This window comes from Besnoitia besnoiti, chromosome I (assembly GCF_002563875.1).
Source record: "Besnoitia besnoiti strain Bb-Ger1 chromosome I, whole genome shotgun sequence".
In the NCBI taxonomy this organism is placed as follows: Eukaryota; Apicomplexa; class Conoidasida; order Eucoccidiorida; family Sarcocystidae; genus Besnoitia; species Besnoitia besnoiti.
In genome coordinates this window covers 3,631,654-3,644,404 of record NC_042356.1, presented here as the reverse complement: position 1 = coordinate 3,644,404, position 12,751 = coordinate 3,631,654, and the positions used below count along the sequence as shown (strand labels likewise).

The 12,751-nt window shown below is 54.9% G+C and overlaps 3 protein-coding genes across 3 annotated transcripts; 1 reads left to right on the top strand and 2 right to left on the bottom strand.

Moving 5' to 3' along the window:
• Window positions 1-720: 720 nt before the first annotated feature.
• Window positions 721-1,203, bottom strand: BESB_005320 (uncharacterized protein; the record flags this gene model as incomplete). Its single annotated transcript, XM_029359287.1, has 1 exon — window positions 721-1,203. One exon carries the CDS (start codon window positions 1,201-1,203, stop codon window positions 721-723), a length of 483 nt encoding a protein of 160 aa, XP_029222200.1.
• Window positions 1,204-3,415: 2,212 nt separating this feature from the next.
• Window positions 3,416-7,285, top strand: BESB_005310 (synaptobrevin protein; the record flags this gene model as incomplete). The annotated part of the gene is made up of 8 exons (XM_029359286.1): window positions 3,416-3,621; window positions 4,270-4,342; window positions 4,714-4,794; window positions 5,271-5,369; window positions 5,860-5,956; window positions 6,247-6,314; window positions 6,742-6,834; window positions 7,214-7,285. 8 exons carry the CDS (start codon window positions 3,416-3,418, stop codon window positions 7,283-7,285), a joined length of 789 nt encoding a protein of 262 aa, XP_029222199.1.
• Window positions 7,286-9,077: 1,792 nt separating this feature from the next.
• BESB_005300 (uncharacterized protein) lies at window positions 9,078-11,958 on the bottom strand (the record flags this gene model as incomplete). Its single annotated transcript, XM_029359285.1, has 4 exons — window positions 9,078-9,235; window positions 9,590-10,196; window positions 10,532-10,664; window positions 11,105-11,958. 4 exons carry the CDS (start codon window positions 11,956-11,958, stop codon window positions 9,078-9,080), a joined length of 1,752 nt encoding a protein of 583 aa, XP_029222198.1.
• Between the last annotated feature and the right edge of the window lie 793 nt (window positions 11,959-12,751).

Genomic DNA, 12,751 nt, shown 5'->3' with positions numbered 1-12,751 from the left:
GGCGTTTTCTGCGCGGTCGACTTGAATGCACACAGAGGTGAGTGTGCGTTGCGTTCCGGTAAAACCCGACGCGATGAGTTTAAACCGCGCCTCGCTCACGTGGGTTCGGGCCTTTCGTCCTGCCCCCAAGTCTCTCGCTGCGGAAGCAGGACGCAGTGCATCATGCGTCGTCGCGTCTCGGATTTCCAAAACACAGTTTCTGAGACAAGCTTTCCTCTTCCTGAGACAGCACCTACGCTGCTCTTCCCTCAGGGTTCGCCCCACGACCCCCCCGCCTCCCCACCTGCTTCTATCCTGAGACGCTTCTGCTGCCCTCATGCGACTTTCTTTCCTGCCGCCTTGAAAATCCACGCAGACCGGCCTCTCATCGCCCACTCTCTAGAACATGTGCCCCCTTCCCTAAACACAGAAATACGCTCGCTGCCACTTCGTCTGAGAGCGGCTGGCGCCTCTGAAGTCTCTCTCCGCGGCAAAAGGCTCGCAAACAGACTCGAACGACGCTCGCACGCCTCAGCGCCACAACTCTCCGTCGAACGCAGCGCATACGTGGAAACCAGCCACAGACGCCTCGCGCAGATACCTGCATGCAAAGATTTGCACATGTATATGGAGAGATGAATAGAAAGACAGATACGTAGATTGACGTACATCAATATATAAGTATAGGAGTGTATTGTGGCAGCGGCTGAACCTGCGTCGCGCGTTCAGCAGGCTGCCGGGTCAGTAGTAGACTCCCCAGCTGAGCAGGAGGAACCCGACGGCGAGCCCCAGGAAGACAGATGCAACGGCCGCGTGAACCAGTTCCTGCAACAGGCTGCGCTCGTGCGCGGAGTAGCGGATGCGGTAGATGGTGAAGCTCGCGCTGCTGACGAGACCCAGAGAGAGAAGCATGAGCGACGTCGGCTCAAAAGAGCGCGGCGGAATCCACACCGGGAAGGGAATGTGCGCAGCGTCGCCAGACGAGGGCGCAGACGCAGCAGCGCCGGCACTGTCACTCGAGAGCACGACACGAGAGAGAAAAGCGCAGAGCAGCACAAGCACCGCCATAGAGAGAAGCAACTTCACGCGGGGTGCCCGCCGCCGCGTCTCAAACCCGCCAGAGGTGCGGGAGGGGGCACCAACACATGGGGACGACGTGCGAAGAGACGTCGCGTCACACGCGGAGAGCGAGGAGAGAAGAACAGAACAGAGGCAAAACGCCATCTTGGAGTTGCGTCACACCTTCCGACGAGTTCTGCCTTGTCTCCAGAGAGCGCGGCAGGACGCGCCGCAATGTGGATGAAACACAGCGCGACGAGAGGCAGCAGCCAACCAAGAAGGCGAGGGGAAAGAAAAGATAAAAAGCAATTCCTGGTTCCCTGAAACAATCGAAACGGAGAAAGACAGAGCTGGCACGAAATAGATTTCTCTCTCCAGTGAAGTTCTCGAGAGATTGTGTAGCTTGTCGGCTCGGGTATTGTGAAAGTGGCCTGAGACTGAAGCCTATCGGACAGCTGAAGGCCTCCGTGACTCGAGGTCAGAAGCGTTTCCAGGATGCCTGCGACAGCCGAGCGCGGCTCACGCCGCCGTGAAACGTAACTCAAAAGACGAATGAACAATCGAAGGAAGCAGATGGGCACGATACACGACGCAATCGCCACGACGAATCGAGACTGGATTGGAGGAATCTTTCGCAGCTGCTCTACACGGCGAGGAAAAATAATACGGACTTGCAGCAGATGCACTGGGTGCATGCAGGTGGACGGAGACTCAAAGAGAAGACAAACAAGAAAGTTCCACAAAATGCCCACACACATTTCCAAACTCGCCTGCGCGATGTACCTACATGCACATCGCCAACCAACCTGCGTACATAGGCATCTTCATTTACATGGATACATCACAGATACATCGTTTGTGTCTGCGAGGTTGAAATGCATCGCAAACCGCTTTATGGGAGACAATGTGTGCGCCGACGAGACGTCAAGGTTGAGGCGCGTTTGGAAACGAAGACGAGACAATTGAGAAGACGAAGAGCGCCCGCCGAGGACGAGAGAGTTACTTTTCTCCGCGCACGGTCACCTGCATGATCGCGAGCCCTAAGTCTTCTCGCGAAGGAAAAAAGAGCTCTATGCGCCCAGAAAACGCAAAGGCGCACACACACACCTTTCTGTGCTGTCTTGTTTCTTCCTAGAGACGAGAAAACACAACTTCCACACTGTCGGCATGCTCGTTGCCGCCCAGCTGAGGCGCCGGAGTGATACATGCCTTCCAGTCTCTCCCCCAGCGATTCGCCTCTTCTTCGCGCCGCTGGAAAGACCAACTCGAAAGCAAAGTGAGATAAAAAGGGATAAAATGAACAGTCGAGATATGGGTATCTGTCTCGCAAAGAGACGGACTCTTTTCGGCGTCTCGCTTGAAGGCTTCGCATGCAGCTGTTTTTCTCTGGGGGTGAGGATCGTCTGGGCACACGCTTTGCAAAGAGTTGGAACGAGGCTCGAGAACAAAATACAGGAACTTATCTTGACAGTCTGTTCTTCTCCGAAACGAGCGCCCGTCGTGTGAGTGTCCTCCCCTCTTGTACGCTAGAGGGGACTTTAGACGGTTTCCTCATTTTTTTTCGCTTCTTCTGACGATCTGCGTCCGCTGCCCTCGAGCGCAGTCTCCGCGCATACGCTCCTCAACTTCGTTCTACCAAAGGTTTCTCCTCCACTCGTCTCGATTCGTGCTGCTCGCGCCTGTCCTCCAGCGTCTCGCGGTGGTCTTGTACACAGAGGGAGCCCCTTTCCCGCTTCCTTCTTTTCTTTCAGTCCGCTCCTTGTTCCCTCTGAGAGCGCGAGGCCTTCTCTCCCTCCCTCTGGAAACTCTTTTCTTCTTCTCTCCGCGGCTCGGGCAGCTCTCTCTCGCGTTTTCTTTGGAACAGCCCAAGACTCCAGTCGACGGCGCAGGCGACACTCTCATGTCCGCCTCTCCCCTCGAGGTCCTCTCGGACCAAGAATTCCAAAAATGGATATTCTACCTTAGAGGAGCCGCACACGCCCGGCAGGTGTTTTTCGCCCTCGTTTTCTCTTTCGTGAAGAGGCCTCTCGCCGACAAGTTTTGTGAATCTTCGTTTCATTCTTCGTTTTCTTGAGTGAAGGAAGCGCCTCCCCTTGCGCGCTTCCGCTCGCTCGGCATTCTCCTTCCTGTCACCCAGCCTGCATCCGCAGCGGGTCTCTCGCCTCTTGACTCCTCTCGGGGCTGCATTCGCGTGTTTGCATCTGTCGTCTGTTTGACGTCTTCGACTATCGAGGCACTGCCTCTTGGAGATGGCCCTGCAGCTTTTCTGCGAGTTCTCTCCTCCTCGTCCAGTGGTATTCAGAGCCTCTCTGCATCTCTTTGATTCCGCCGCCGCTCGCCTGAAACTCCACACCTTCCCGCCGAGAGAGTGCGCGCGATGTGGTCGCCGCCGTACGCGCCCGGAGGGGGCGTCAGCACCCCGCCGTCGAGTCTCTTCGCGGGCAGTGAGGACTTCTCAGGCGGAGACTCCCGAGTTGAGACGCCGCCCTTTCACTACGCCTGTCTGGCGCGCGGCACGTACGTGCTGGCGGAGTACACGGCTGTGAAAGAGGGCGAAAAAGAGGTGCTCAGTGCGGTCTGCAGGTACGCTGGCGCTGAGAAACGAAAAAAGAGCATGCGCAGTCGATCCGCCGACTCTACGGACGCATCGGCGTAGATTCGAGAGAGGCGAACCATCCTCTTACTTTTTCAAATATATGCAACTATATATATATATATATATCGACGCATCCAGTGCATGTGTGATTGTCTGGTTCAGTCGATTCTGGTGGCGCTGTACCGTACGGGGCCGTCGATCGGCGGCTTTCTTCGGGGCGTACGTATGCGCAAGGCATGCCGCGGATGCAGCCTAGCCCCACGCACATGTGTAAATACTTTTAATATTCACAGATAAATATATATATATATATATGTTTGCTTGCATGAGTGATTTAATTTCTTTGCTCGACCTACGCTCTCAGGGGTGTCGCCTTTTCGTCGTTTTCATTTCGCATTTCCTCCGACTTCTCTCTCTGCGTTCGCGGTTGCGCCTCCTGTCGAGCGTGGAATCGGTGAAGACGAACTCTTGCCTCGAAATCAGGAGTCCGCCCTCGCGCTTGCTGCCGAGATTTGATGAGATCTAGAGCGGTATCTGCGACGCGTATCGAGTATCGAGTCTGCATGCAGTCCAGCCGTTGAATGCTGTGGTCGCCTGTCTCACAAACGCTCAGTCCCTGTCTTTTTGCTGCTCAGGCGCGCGCTGTTGAAACTTCCGCGAACAGGCGGGCGCCGGAGTTACGTCTTCGACTCTCGCCTCTTCAGCTTCGTAAGCTACAGCATTGGAGATGCCCCCCCCCCCCCCCCCCCCCCCCCCCCCCCCCCCCCCCCCCCACCTCCCGCCGTCCTGTCTGTGCATTTGCGGCCGATGCTTTGTTTAGTTTTTCTCCTTCGTCAGTCCCCGAAGAGCCGTTTTCGTGCTTGCGTGCGTTGCATGGTTAGAGGCGCGTTCGAAGTTGTAGTTTCTAGAGTGTTGAAGACGGGTCCAGTGATGAGACAGACGCCGGGTTCCTTGAGATTGCAGTCCACGGCGCCGCCCCAGTGGAGAGCTGAAGACAGCTAAAACTGTTCGATCCTATGTCGCGGTAGTCAATTCGTTGACAACAATATTGGTGCCTTCTCTGGTGAATTTTTTTCCAGTTTGTCGACAGGAAGAGCGGCGCGGTGGTCATGTGTGTCACTGATGAGAACATCGCCGCTGACCTCCCCTGGCAGTTCCTCGTAAGTTTCGTCGACGGAAAATCCACTCGTGGCGTTTTCTCCAGGCGTTTGGCGGGGCTGTGTGCATCTGAAGCCTCTGAAGGCCATCACCCACAGTCGTGGACGCAGGCAGATACGGAATACGTTTATATATATATATATATATATATATATGCTTGTGTGGATGTATATACTGATGTATATGTTTGTATATGTATGTGTCGGACGTGGAGAGGCCCCAGATCTCCGTTGCTGCGGCGAATGCTGCGTCAGCCGTTTGCTTGTTCCGTGCGCTGGCCTCACGGGCACACCTTTCCTGTGTGTCAAAACGTTTGATTCCTTCTGCAGATGTCCTGGCGCACACGCATCTCCATCTGGGATGAGGCTATGTCGTGTCTGTGAATATGTATCTGCCTGTATGGTCCGGAAGCGCGTGTTTCATGTTAGCGATAAAGGCGGAGTTTTCTATCGCTGGACGGTTTGTTTGTTTGCCGCAGACAGACCTACGAAGTCAGTATCTTCTGCAGATGAGCAGCGCGCCAAACGCAGGCGACAGTCGCGAGGCCGGAGTGGCGCGGCTTCTCATTCGCCTCGTGGTGAGCCGTTGGGAGGGAGCAAACTGAAAAGAAAGCGGCGATCCACGGTTATGATATTTCTAGACGGCGAGACAAAGGAGCACATTCTTGTGCCTGTTCTTGCACACACCGCAACGAAGAGTGCGCTTTACATACCGATCTATACATTCGTATATATAAAGATATGTATATATATCTATATATATGTATATCTGTATAGATCTCTATCTATATATCTTTGCATAAATACTTACATCGATACATATATCTGTACACATCTACCTATATATGTGGGTACATATATATTTATATGTGTAGTATCTATTGATGCATATATATATATATATATATATATATATATATATATATATATATATATATATTGGGAGAGAGAGATTACAACGGCCGGCCTCAGTGGCCGCCCGTTGTAATCCTGGGCGGCGACCACGAATTCGTGTTTGTTTGGCGCGTCTTCGGATTTCAATTGAAATCTCGCATGTTATTTTCACAGGACGCCTACAACCGAGGCCAGGGCCGCGGGATGCAGCAGGTTGAGCGCGTTGAGAAGGAGCTCCAGGCGGTGACCGAAGTCGTCCGGGAAAACATCAGTAAGTGAAGTAGGAACGCCCGGTGGTCTGCGCAGGGCATATGGGCGGCGGGCGCTTGCTGGGATGTGCCTTCCGCGTACGTGTAACCTTAAAAGCTGAACCCGTTGCCTGCACATGAGTAAAAAAACGCACACTGTCACGCCACGCAGAAAACTGCGTGGCTGTCGGCCCCCAGGGCTCGTTCGCGAGGTGGTCTCGGTTGTCTCCGCTTGGGGCGCGGCGATGTCAAGCCTTTTTTACGATGTGAGCTCAAGCGCGTGCCTGTCTTCATGGGATCCTTCAAAATACAGACAAAGTGCTCGAGCGCGGCGAGCAGATCGAGTGCCTCGTCGGAAAAACCAACAACCTACGCGACGGAGTACGTACATGACGGGGAGCACGCACGGGTTTGCCAGAGGGTGCTGATTCTCGCCTCGTGGAGCATAAAACATGTCAAGAGTGTTGTTTGTTTCCTAGGAGCACCTGCTTACCTCACGTCTTTTACACGCTGCGCACGCGTAGACAACCAGCCACATATGTACGCGTCTGCAGGCTTATATCTGTCTATACGTATATCTATCAATAATAAATAATTGTATGCATGCATATATGTATTTATGTGTGTATATTTAGTTACATGAATGTATGGCTTCAGGGCCCCCGTTTTTATGTGTACTATGTCCGCAGACCTTGTGCACATAACTTAGTCGTATATAGGCCTGTACGTATATATACATACATGCGCATGTACGGTTGAGTGTGCGAGCGTCTCTATTTTTGGTTGAATTGTTTTTGTGTTCTTTCAGGCCTACGATTTTCGAAAGGCGTCTCGGGAGCTGCGGCAGCACGTGAGGTGGTCGACGACTAAGTCCTACTTCATTGTTTTCGGAATGATTGTCGTAAGCGGAGGTCCCTGACTCGGCATGTGCATGCTTACGCGCGCGCACTGAAGACGTCTCAAAACACCTAGGAGTGCTGCCTGTGCTGTGCCCAGCTCATCTCAGGGTGCTGGAGTTTCGTGCATGCATGCCTGTTCACGAGTTAATTCAGCAACTGGGATGTATCTGCGCTCAACTTCCAACACAGATGCGTGTCGGGAGGCAGGCAGTCGCACATGCACCCGTGCGAACTTATACAGGTACAGATGCAGACACGCAGGCGTTTCACAGCTTTGGCGGATTAACGCGGAAACTCGTGTCTTCTACAGGCATCAGGCTGAATCGATGTTGCTCAACATCCCACGTGTTTCAGCGCTCTCCTCTGTGTCTGTCTGTTCAGGTCCTCCTCATCATTGGCGCCTCCTTTTTCTGTGGAGGGCTCACGTTTCAAAGCTGCCTGCGCACCGTCTGAAACAAACTTGTTCATAAACCTGTCCGTTGCATCGATTGTGTTAGCTTGCGATCTCTGTTCAAAACTCACGCCACAGCTTCACCCGCATGTATAGGCAGTCCTATTTGCATTCGCTCCCTTTGTGAGGACTGATAAGAAATAGATCTAGCCACTGAGGGCAGCACGAACGGGCTGTCGGACATAAGAGAAGGGGGGCCACGCCTCTCTGCGACGGATGAGGCTTTCGGCTCCTCAGGTCGCTTGACACCCGAGGGCGGCAAACAACTGAAACGTCGGCCTGAGGCTGCAGCGCACCCTTCCGACGCGTCTCCGAAACATCAAGCGACTCAGTTTGCCCTCTCAATAGGTGCCGCGCCGTATCTTTTCCTTTTTCTCTACATATACGGATATATGTAGCTATTTACCGATCTATATGCGTCTGTGGGGGCCCTATGTACGCAATCATGGTACGCGCGTATAGTTTGATTTGAGTGAAGCGGCGCGGAGGAGTCTGCGTTGGAATTGGCGCGGTTCAGGCCAGAAGGGTTTGAAAGCCCGCCGTCTGCCGTCGTGAAACGTGACAGAAACCTATTCTGCGCATATATGCCTTCTCTATTTGAGTAAGCGGCAGCTACATGTGAGCGCCGAGACTCCCTGCGTCTCCGCTTAAGCTACACATATATATGCATATGTATAGTTACACGTATACACATATACATATTTTTATATGTACAGATAACTAGAGGAATGTATGGCGCTCCTGTTTTGCGTGGAATCGACCGCCAATGTGCTAGACGACTCCCTGGCACGTCCTTTTCGCGAGGGCAGGGCTTCCTCGAGGGCGAGCCCGATGCAACGTCCGCGCGATGTGGATGTTTCGATACCCCTGAAAAACATACAGCGGACGTTTGCCTGGTTGACTGCAAAAAAGAAGACCGGCGAGCCCGCAGTGCCCTACATTTCTGTGGCTCCGGAACAAGAAAAATTGCCTCCGTACATGCGGCCTTTGCATGCGTCCACACGCTTTCCGCTCCCTCATCACGCATGACGACGTCGCCTCCGCATGCACTCTCCGCGCATGCGTGTGAACTGCCATGAACACAACGCACGCACGGAGCAGGATGTGCACATGCATGCAGACAGGGCATGTTTTCCGCCGAGGCAATGTCTCCACACCCAACTCTGCCGCCTGCGGCGTTTCCCGCGAAGCGCACGTGCTGAGACCGCCCCCCGACCCCCCCCCACCCCGCCGCGGGAAGGCGAGGAGCGATAACCCAGCTGGAGCCTCTCTCGCATGCGCGATCAACGCGCGGGCTCCAGCGAAACAGACACACCCTAGAAATATCGAGACCAGGCAGGTACCCACACCTCGAAAAAAATGCGGGAAACAGCAGCGACGAAAAGCCCACGCCTGAAAGGCGCGCCATAGCCTTGCTGCGCCCGCTCGCCTCATGCGCAGCACACAGGTCCAGCCGAGAACGACACAAACGCCTGCACACGCAGGTTCCGCGCACTACGCCGGGAACGCATCGTCTGCGGACACGCCAAGAGACTCAGGCGGCCCTTCACGAAGACTCTGATCGCGAAAAATAGAGCGTGAGACGAAGCAAACTTCTGAAAATCACACATATGTGAGCTATGCTACATGAATACACACAAGAGATGCGACGACACATAAGCGTGTGCGCGCATGGCCGCCCTAGAGCGATGTCACACAGATATACACATCGGTACACAAGTATGTAGACACCCGAAGGCCAAAGCACGTCTGCGGCGATATGCGCCGCTTGCGGCAGGCGAGTCGCTTGTTTCTTCAGGCGAACGCGCAGGCTGAAGAAGGCAGCTCGAAATCGCTGAGAGTGTCAGGGTCTTCGTCATCTCCTAGCGCGTCTCGCTCTTCACCACCCTGACCGCCACTCCCGCACGCCTGGTCGTCCACGCCGAACGCAGCCCGCGTCACGTAAAAGTCTCCTGAACAAACAGAAAGGGATCACTTCCGGGTCTCTCCATGTAGGTACTCTAACTACGCAGCACACAAAGCAATAACTCCGAACCGTGTTACGCAGGTCCTCCACACACCAGTGAACTGTGCTGCGCATGCGCATATTTATCACATATATATGTATACATGTATCATATATATATATATATATATATAACAGGGATGTACGCGTAGTCGAATCCGTTCACGAAAAATGCGGCATACAGCCCGCGCCACCCCACCTGAGAAATACACACATATACACGAAGATATATATATATATATATATATATATATATATATATATATATATATATATATGGTGTATGTCTTTTCGCGCGTACCGATGTCGTCTTCTTCCTCTTCTTCGAGCCCGGCGATTCCGTCCTCGGCGCCACCGGCTTTACACGTGCAGTTGCAGGTGAAGAAGAGGAGTTTTTCTTCACTGCGGTCGTGGAAGAAGAATGAGAGCGAGAAGAGGGAGATGCTGTTGGATGTATTCCAGTCGGCAGAAGACTGTCCGCCACCGGCCGTCGTCGCGCGCTCGGCACGCCCCCCGCCCTCCGCCGACTTCTCAAAGCACGCCAGGGGCAGTCTGCGGCTCAGTTTCCCGCGATGACCACCTCTGTGCATCACCGGGAACGGCTCCCTTCTGCGTCCGCGTTTCTCTTCGGCGCCCTCGCCGCGCTTCTCAGTCTTCTCCGCGGCGCCGGCGCTCGCCACCGTCGCGTCGCGCGCCTCGTCCGCGCCTGCGGAGCCTCTGCCGCAGACGCCAGGGGCACTCGCAGGCTGAGCGGTTGGCGGCGACGCAGGAAACGAAGCAGAAAAGGACGCCAGGCGAGAGGAGCACGCCGAAGATGTGCGCGGGTCATACAGCACCAAAGGCGCCGGATCGTCGCTGCTGCGAACGCGGAGAAAGTAAATGTCTGTGCACTCCAGGCGGATGCTTTCCTGAGACGCAAAACACGCGACAGCTCGCTTGCGGTGAGGAAGCACGCGCGAAGGGGCAGACGAAAATCCCTACATTAAACAAATGTCGATGCACGCGGGCGCGCATAGATGCGACCGCCACTGTCACGAGCCACTCCCGTTATCGGGGAATGCGGACAAAAAAATGAACGGGCGCTTGTATGCAGATGCGTCTATCCCCCGTGAGTCCTCCGCATACCCAGAAGCTGAGCGCCGACCCGAAGACTCTAGGAAATCCATATACATAAATATATAAATATTATAGAGCATAAATGTAAGTATAGAGTATGCATATATGCACGCAGCGAGGGACGAACCTTGATGGCGGTCCACAGCTGTTGAAGGAAGCCAGGGACGACGCGCTCAACTACGCAGAGTCTTCTGTTGATTTCTGCCTGGGCGTCCTCAACTCGAGCCGCTTGTTCAAACATTGCGGGAGTCAACGCGCTACTGCAGCGAAAATCAGGAAACCGAAATGCAGAGACCGATGCGTCTGCGGGCGACACGAGCGAAAAAAAAGACAAAAAAAGGCGCGCCACCGCAAAAGGACTCCTGCCAGGACACGACGCTAACCCAGGAACGGCAACGAGGAGAGAAATCCAAAAACACGCAGATCTGCGAGAAAAACAGGGGTGGTTGTTTCTGCTGGATATATAAGTTTTGTGGACATTGAAAATAACTTATTGAATTTAGATTTTATTGGACTAGCAAAGAAACACCGTGGCGCACGCGTCGACTCCGAGAGGAAAGCCCCCCCTGCGATGAGTAATTTTCCGTCCTCTCCCTCTCTCGCTCGCCTTCGCCGCGGGCCTTCGCCTCAACTCTCCCGCGGTCGGTCTTTTCAAGGCGCTGCCTCAAGACGCGCGGAAGAGGTGGATGCCGCAACTCACCAGAATTCGTAGTCGGGGAAGCACTGATTGAGCGTGCCAATGAGGTTGACGAGGACTTCCTTGCCCTCGGCTTCTTCCTCGCGCATGCTTTGTTCGTCGTCCGCCTCCGAGTTGTCCTTCGCGCGGGCGCGCACGTCTCCTTCCTCTGCTCTGCCCAACTCTTGGAAGCTGCCGCGGCCGCCCCTCCCGCGGCCGCCCTCTCCGTTACTCTCGCCGCTGCCTTTCCGCTCTCTCCTGCTTACCTTGCCCTCTGCGGCTCGGTCCTTCTGCCGCGAACTCCGCCGCCGGCCGTCGAGGTCGCTGCCGCTGCTGGTCGACGTCGTCCGCTCCTCGTCTTCGTCTTTCTTCCGCTTGTCTTTCTCGTCATCTTCGGCGCGCCGCTCCAGGCTCAGGCGGCTCATCGCCGCGGGAGCGCCTGGTTCGCGACTGCCGCTCCGCGGCGGGAGCAGGAAGCAGGAAAGCACGGGCGAGGAGAACGTCGAGTTCGGCGACCCGCTGCTGCCACGGGTCTTCCGCTTCTTGCGCGAATTGGGACTCAGCGGAGCGTCGCCCTCGCCCTGGGCGTCTGCCTCCGCCTCTGAGCCCCGGGCGTCCGCGCCTGCGGCGAGTGTCTCCGCGCCGAACGTCCACCGCGGCGACGACAGGACGATTGGAGGCGGCGACGAGGACGCGAGGAAGAGCGGCGAGGAGGAAAGCTCCTTCTCAATCTCGCGCGCCAATATCCGCCGCTCCACGCACGACTGGTTCGCAGTCGAGAGCAGCTCCAGTCGCCCGCGAATCACGCGGTCGCCCACGTCTAGATGCTGCAGAAGCGCCGAAAGGCGCGTCAAGGCAGGGGCGTCAAGAAATCGCATGATACCGAAACCAGACCAACGCACCTGCGTCTGCGACGCTGGGGGGTGCAGAAGATGGGAGAGAAACGGCCTTCCTGGCGGAAGGAGTGTGTAGAGAGCCGCGCAGGCGTCGTCGGGCACGAGGGCCTCTGATGCTGCCGCCTGCTGTGTGAGACGAGAGGCTAAGCCTCTCGAAGATGCGGGTCTGACTTGACAGAAGTTGCAGCAAGACGACGCAAGAGCCGGGAAGCCAAATCCGCGCCCGGCGAGACGAGGAAGTCGCAGAGGAAACACAGGGATACGAGTGGGCGATGCAATCGCTAGAATCAAAATGTGAAAAGGAGAAAGAACGGAAGACAAAATAGGCGCGTAGGAACCGGCAGGAGCCCATGAAAACCCAGTCAGTTCCTAACGAGATGAATTCCCTATTCAAACGCATGAATCTATAAGCGTGTACGTACAGATCTATGAACACGTCCTGGACTCGAATGCAGAAAGGATAGATACATGGATCTGCTGAGTTCAATCAGTGAGGTTCCCTCGCGACACGTCCCTTTACCAACTGATATATAATGACGAATAGGTGTACAGTAGGCCACCAGCTGGTTATTTTAGGAATGCATGTAGTTCACATGGAGCAAAGATGAAGTCAGAAATAGTGCCCATTTTCGGTCGGGTTTACGGAGCTATTCGGAAGGAAGACTTCCGGCAGATGGCATGGAAGATAGGCCCGCCGAGACGGGGCGCTGCGACGTTTTCAGACACGTGAGAGGAGAAGAGGGAAGGAGGATGTGTATCTGTTTCTCTTGTTGCG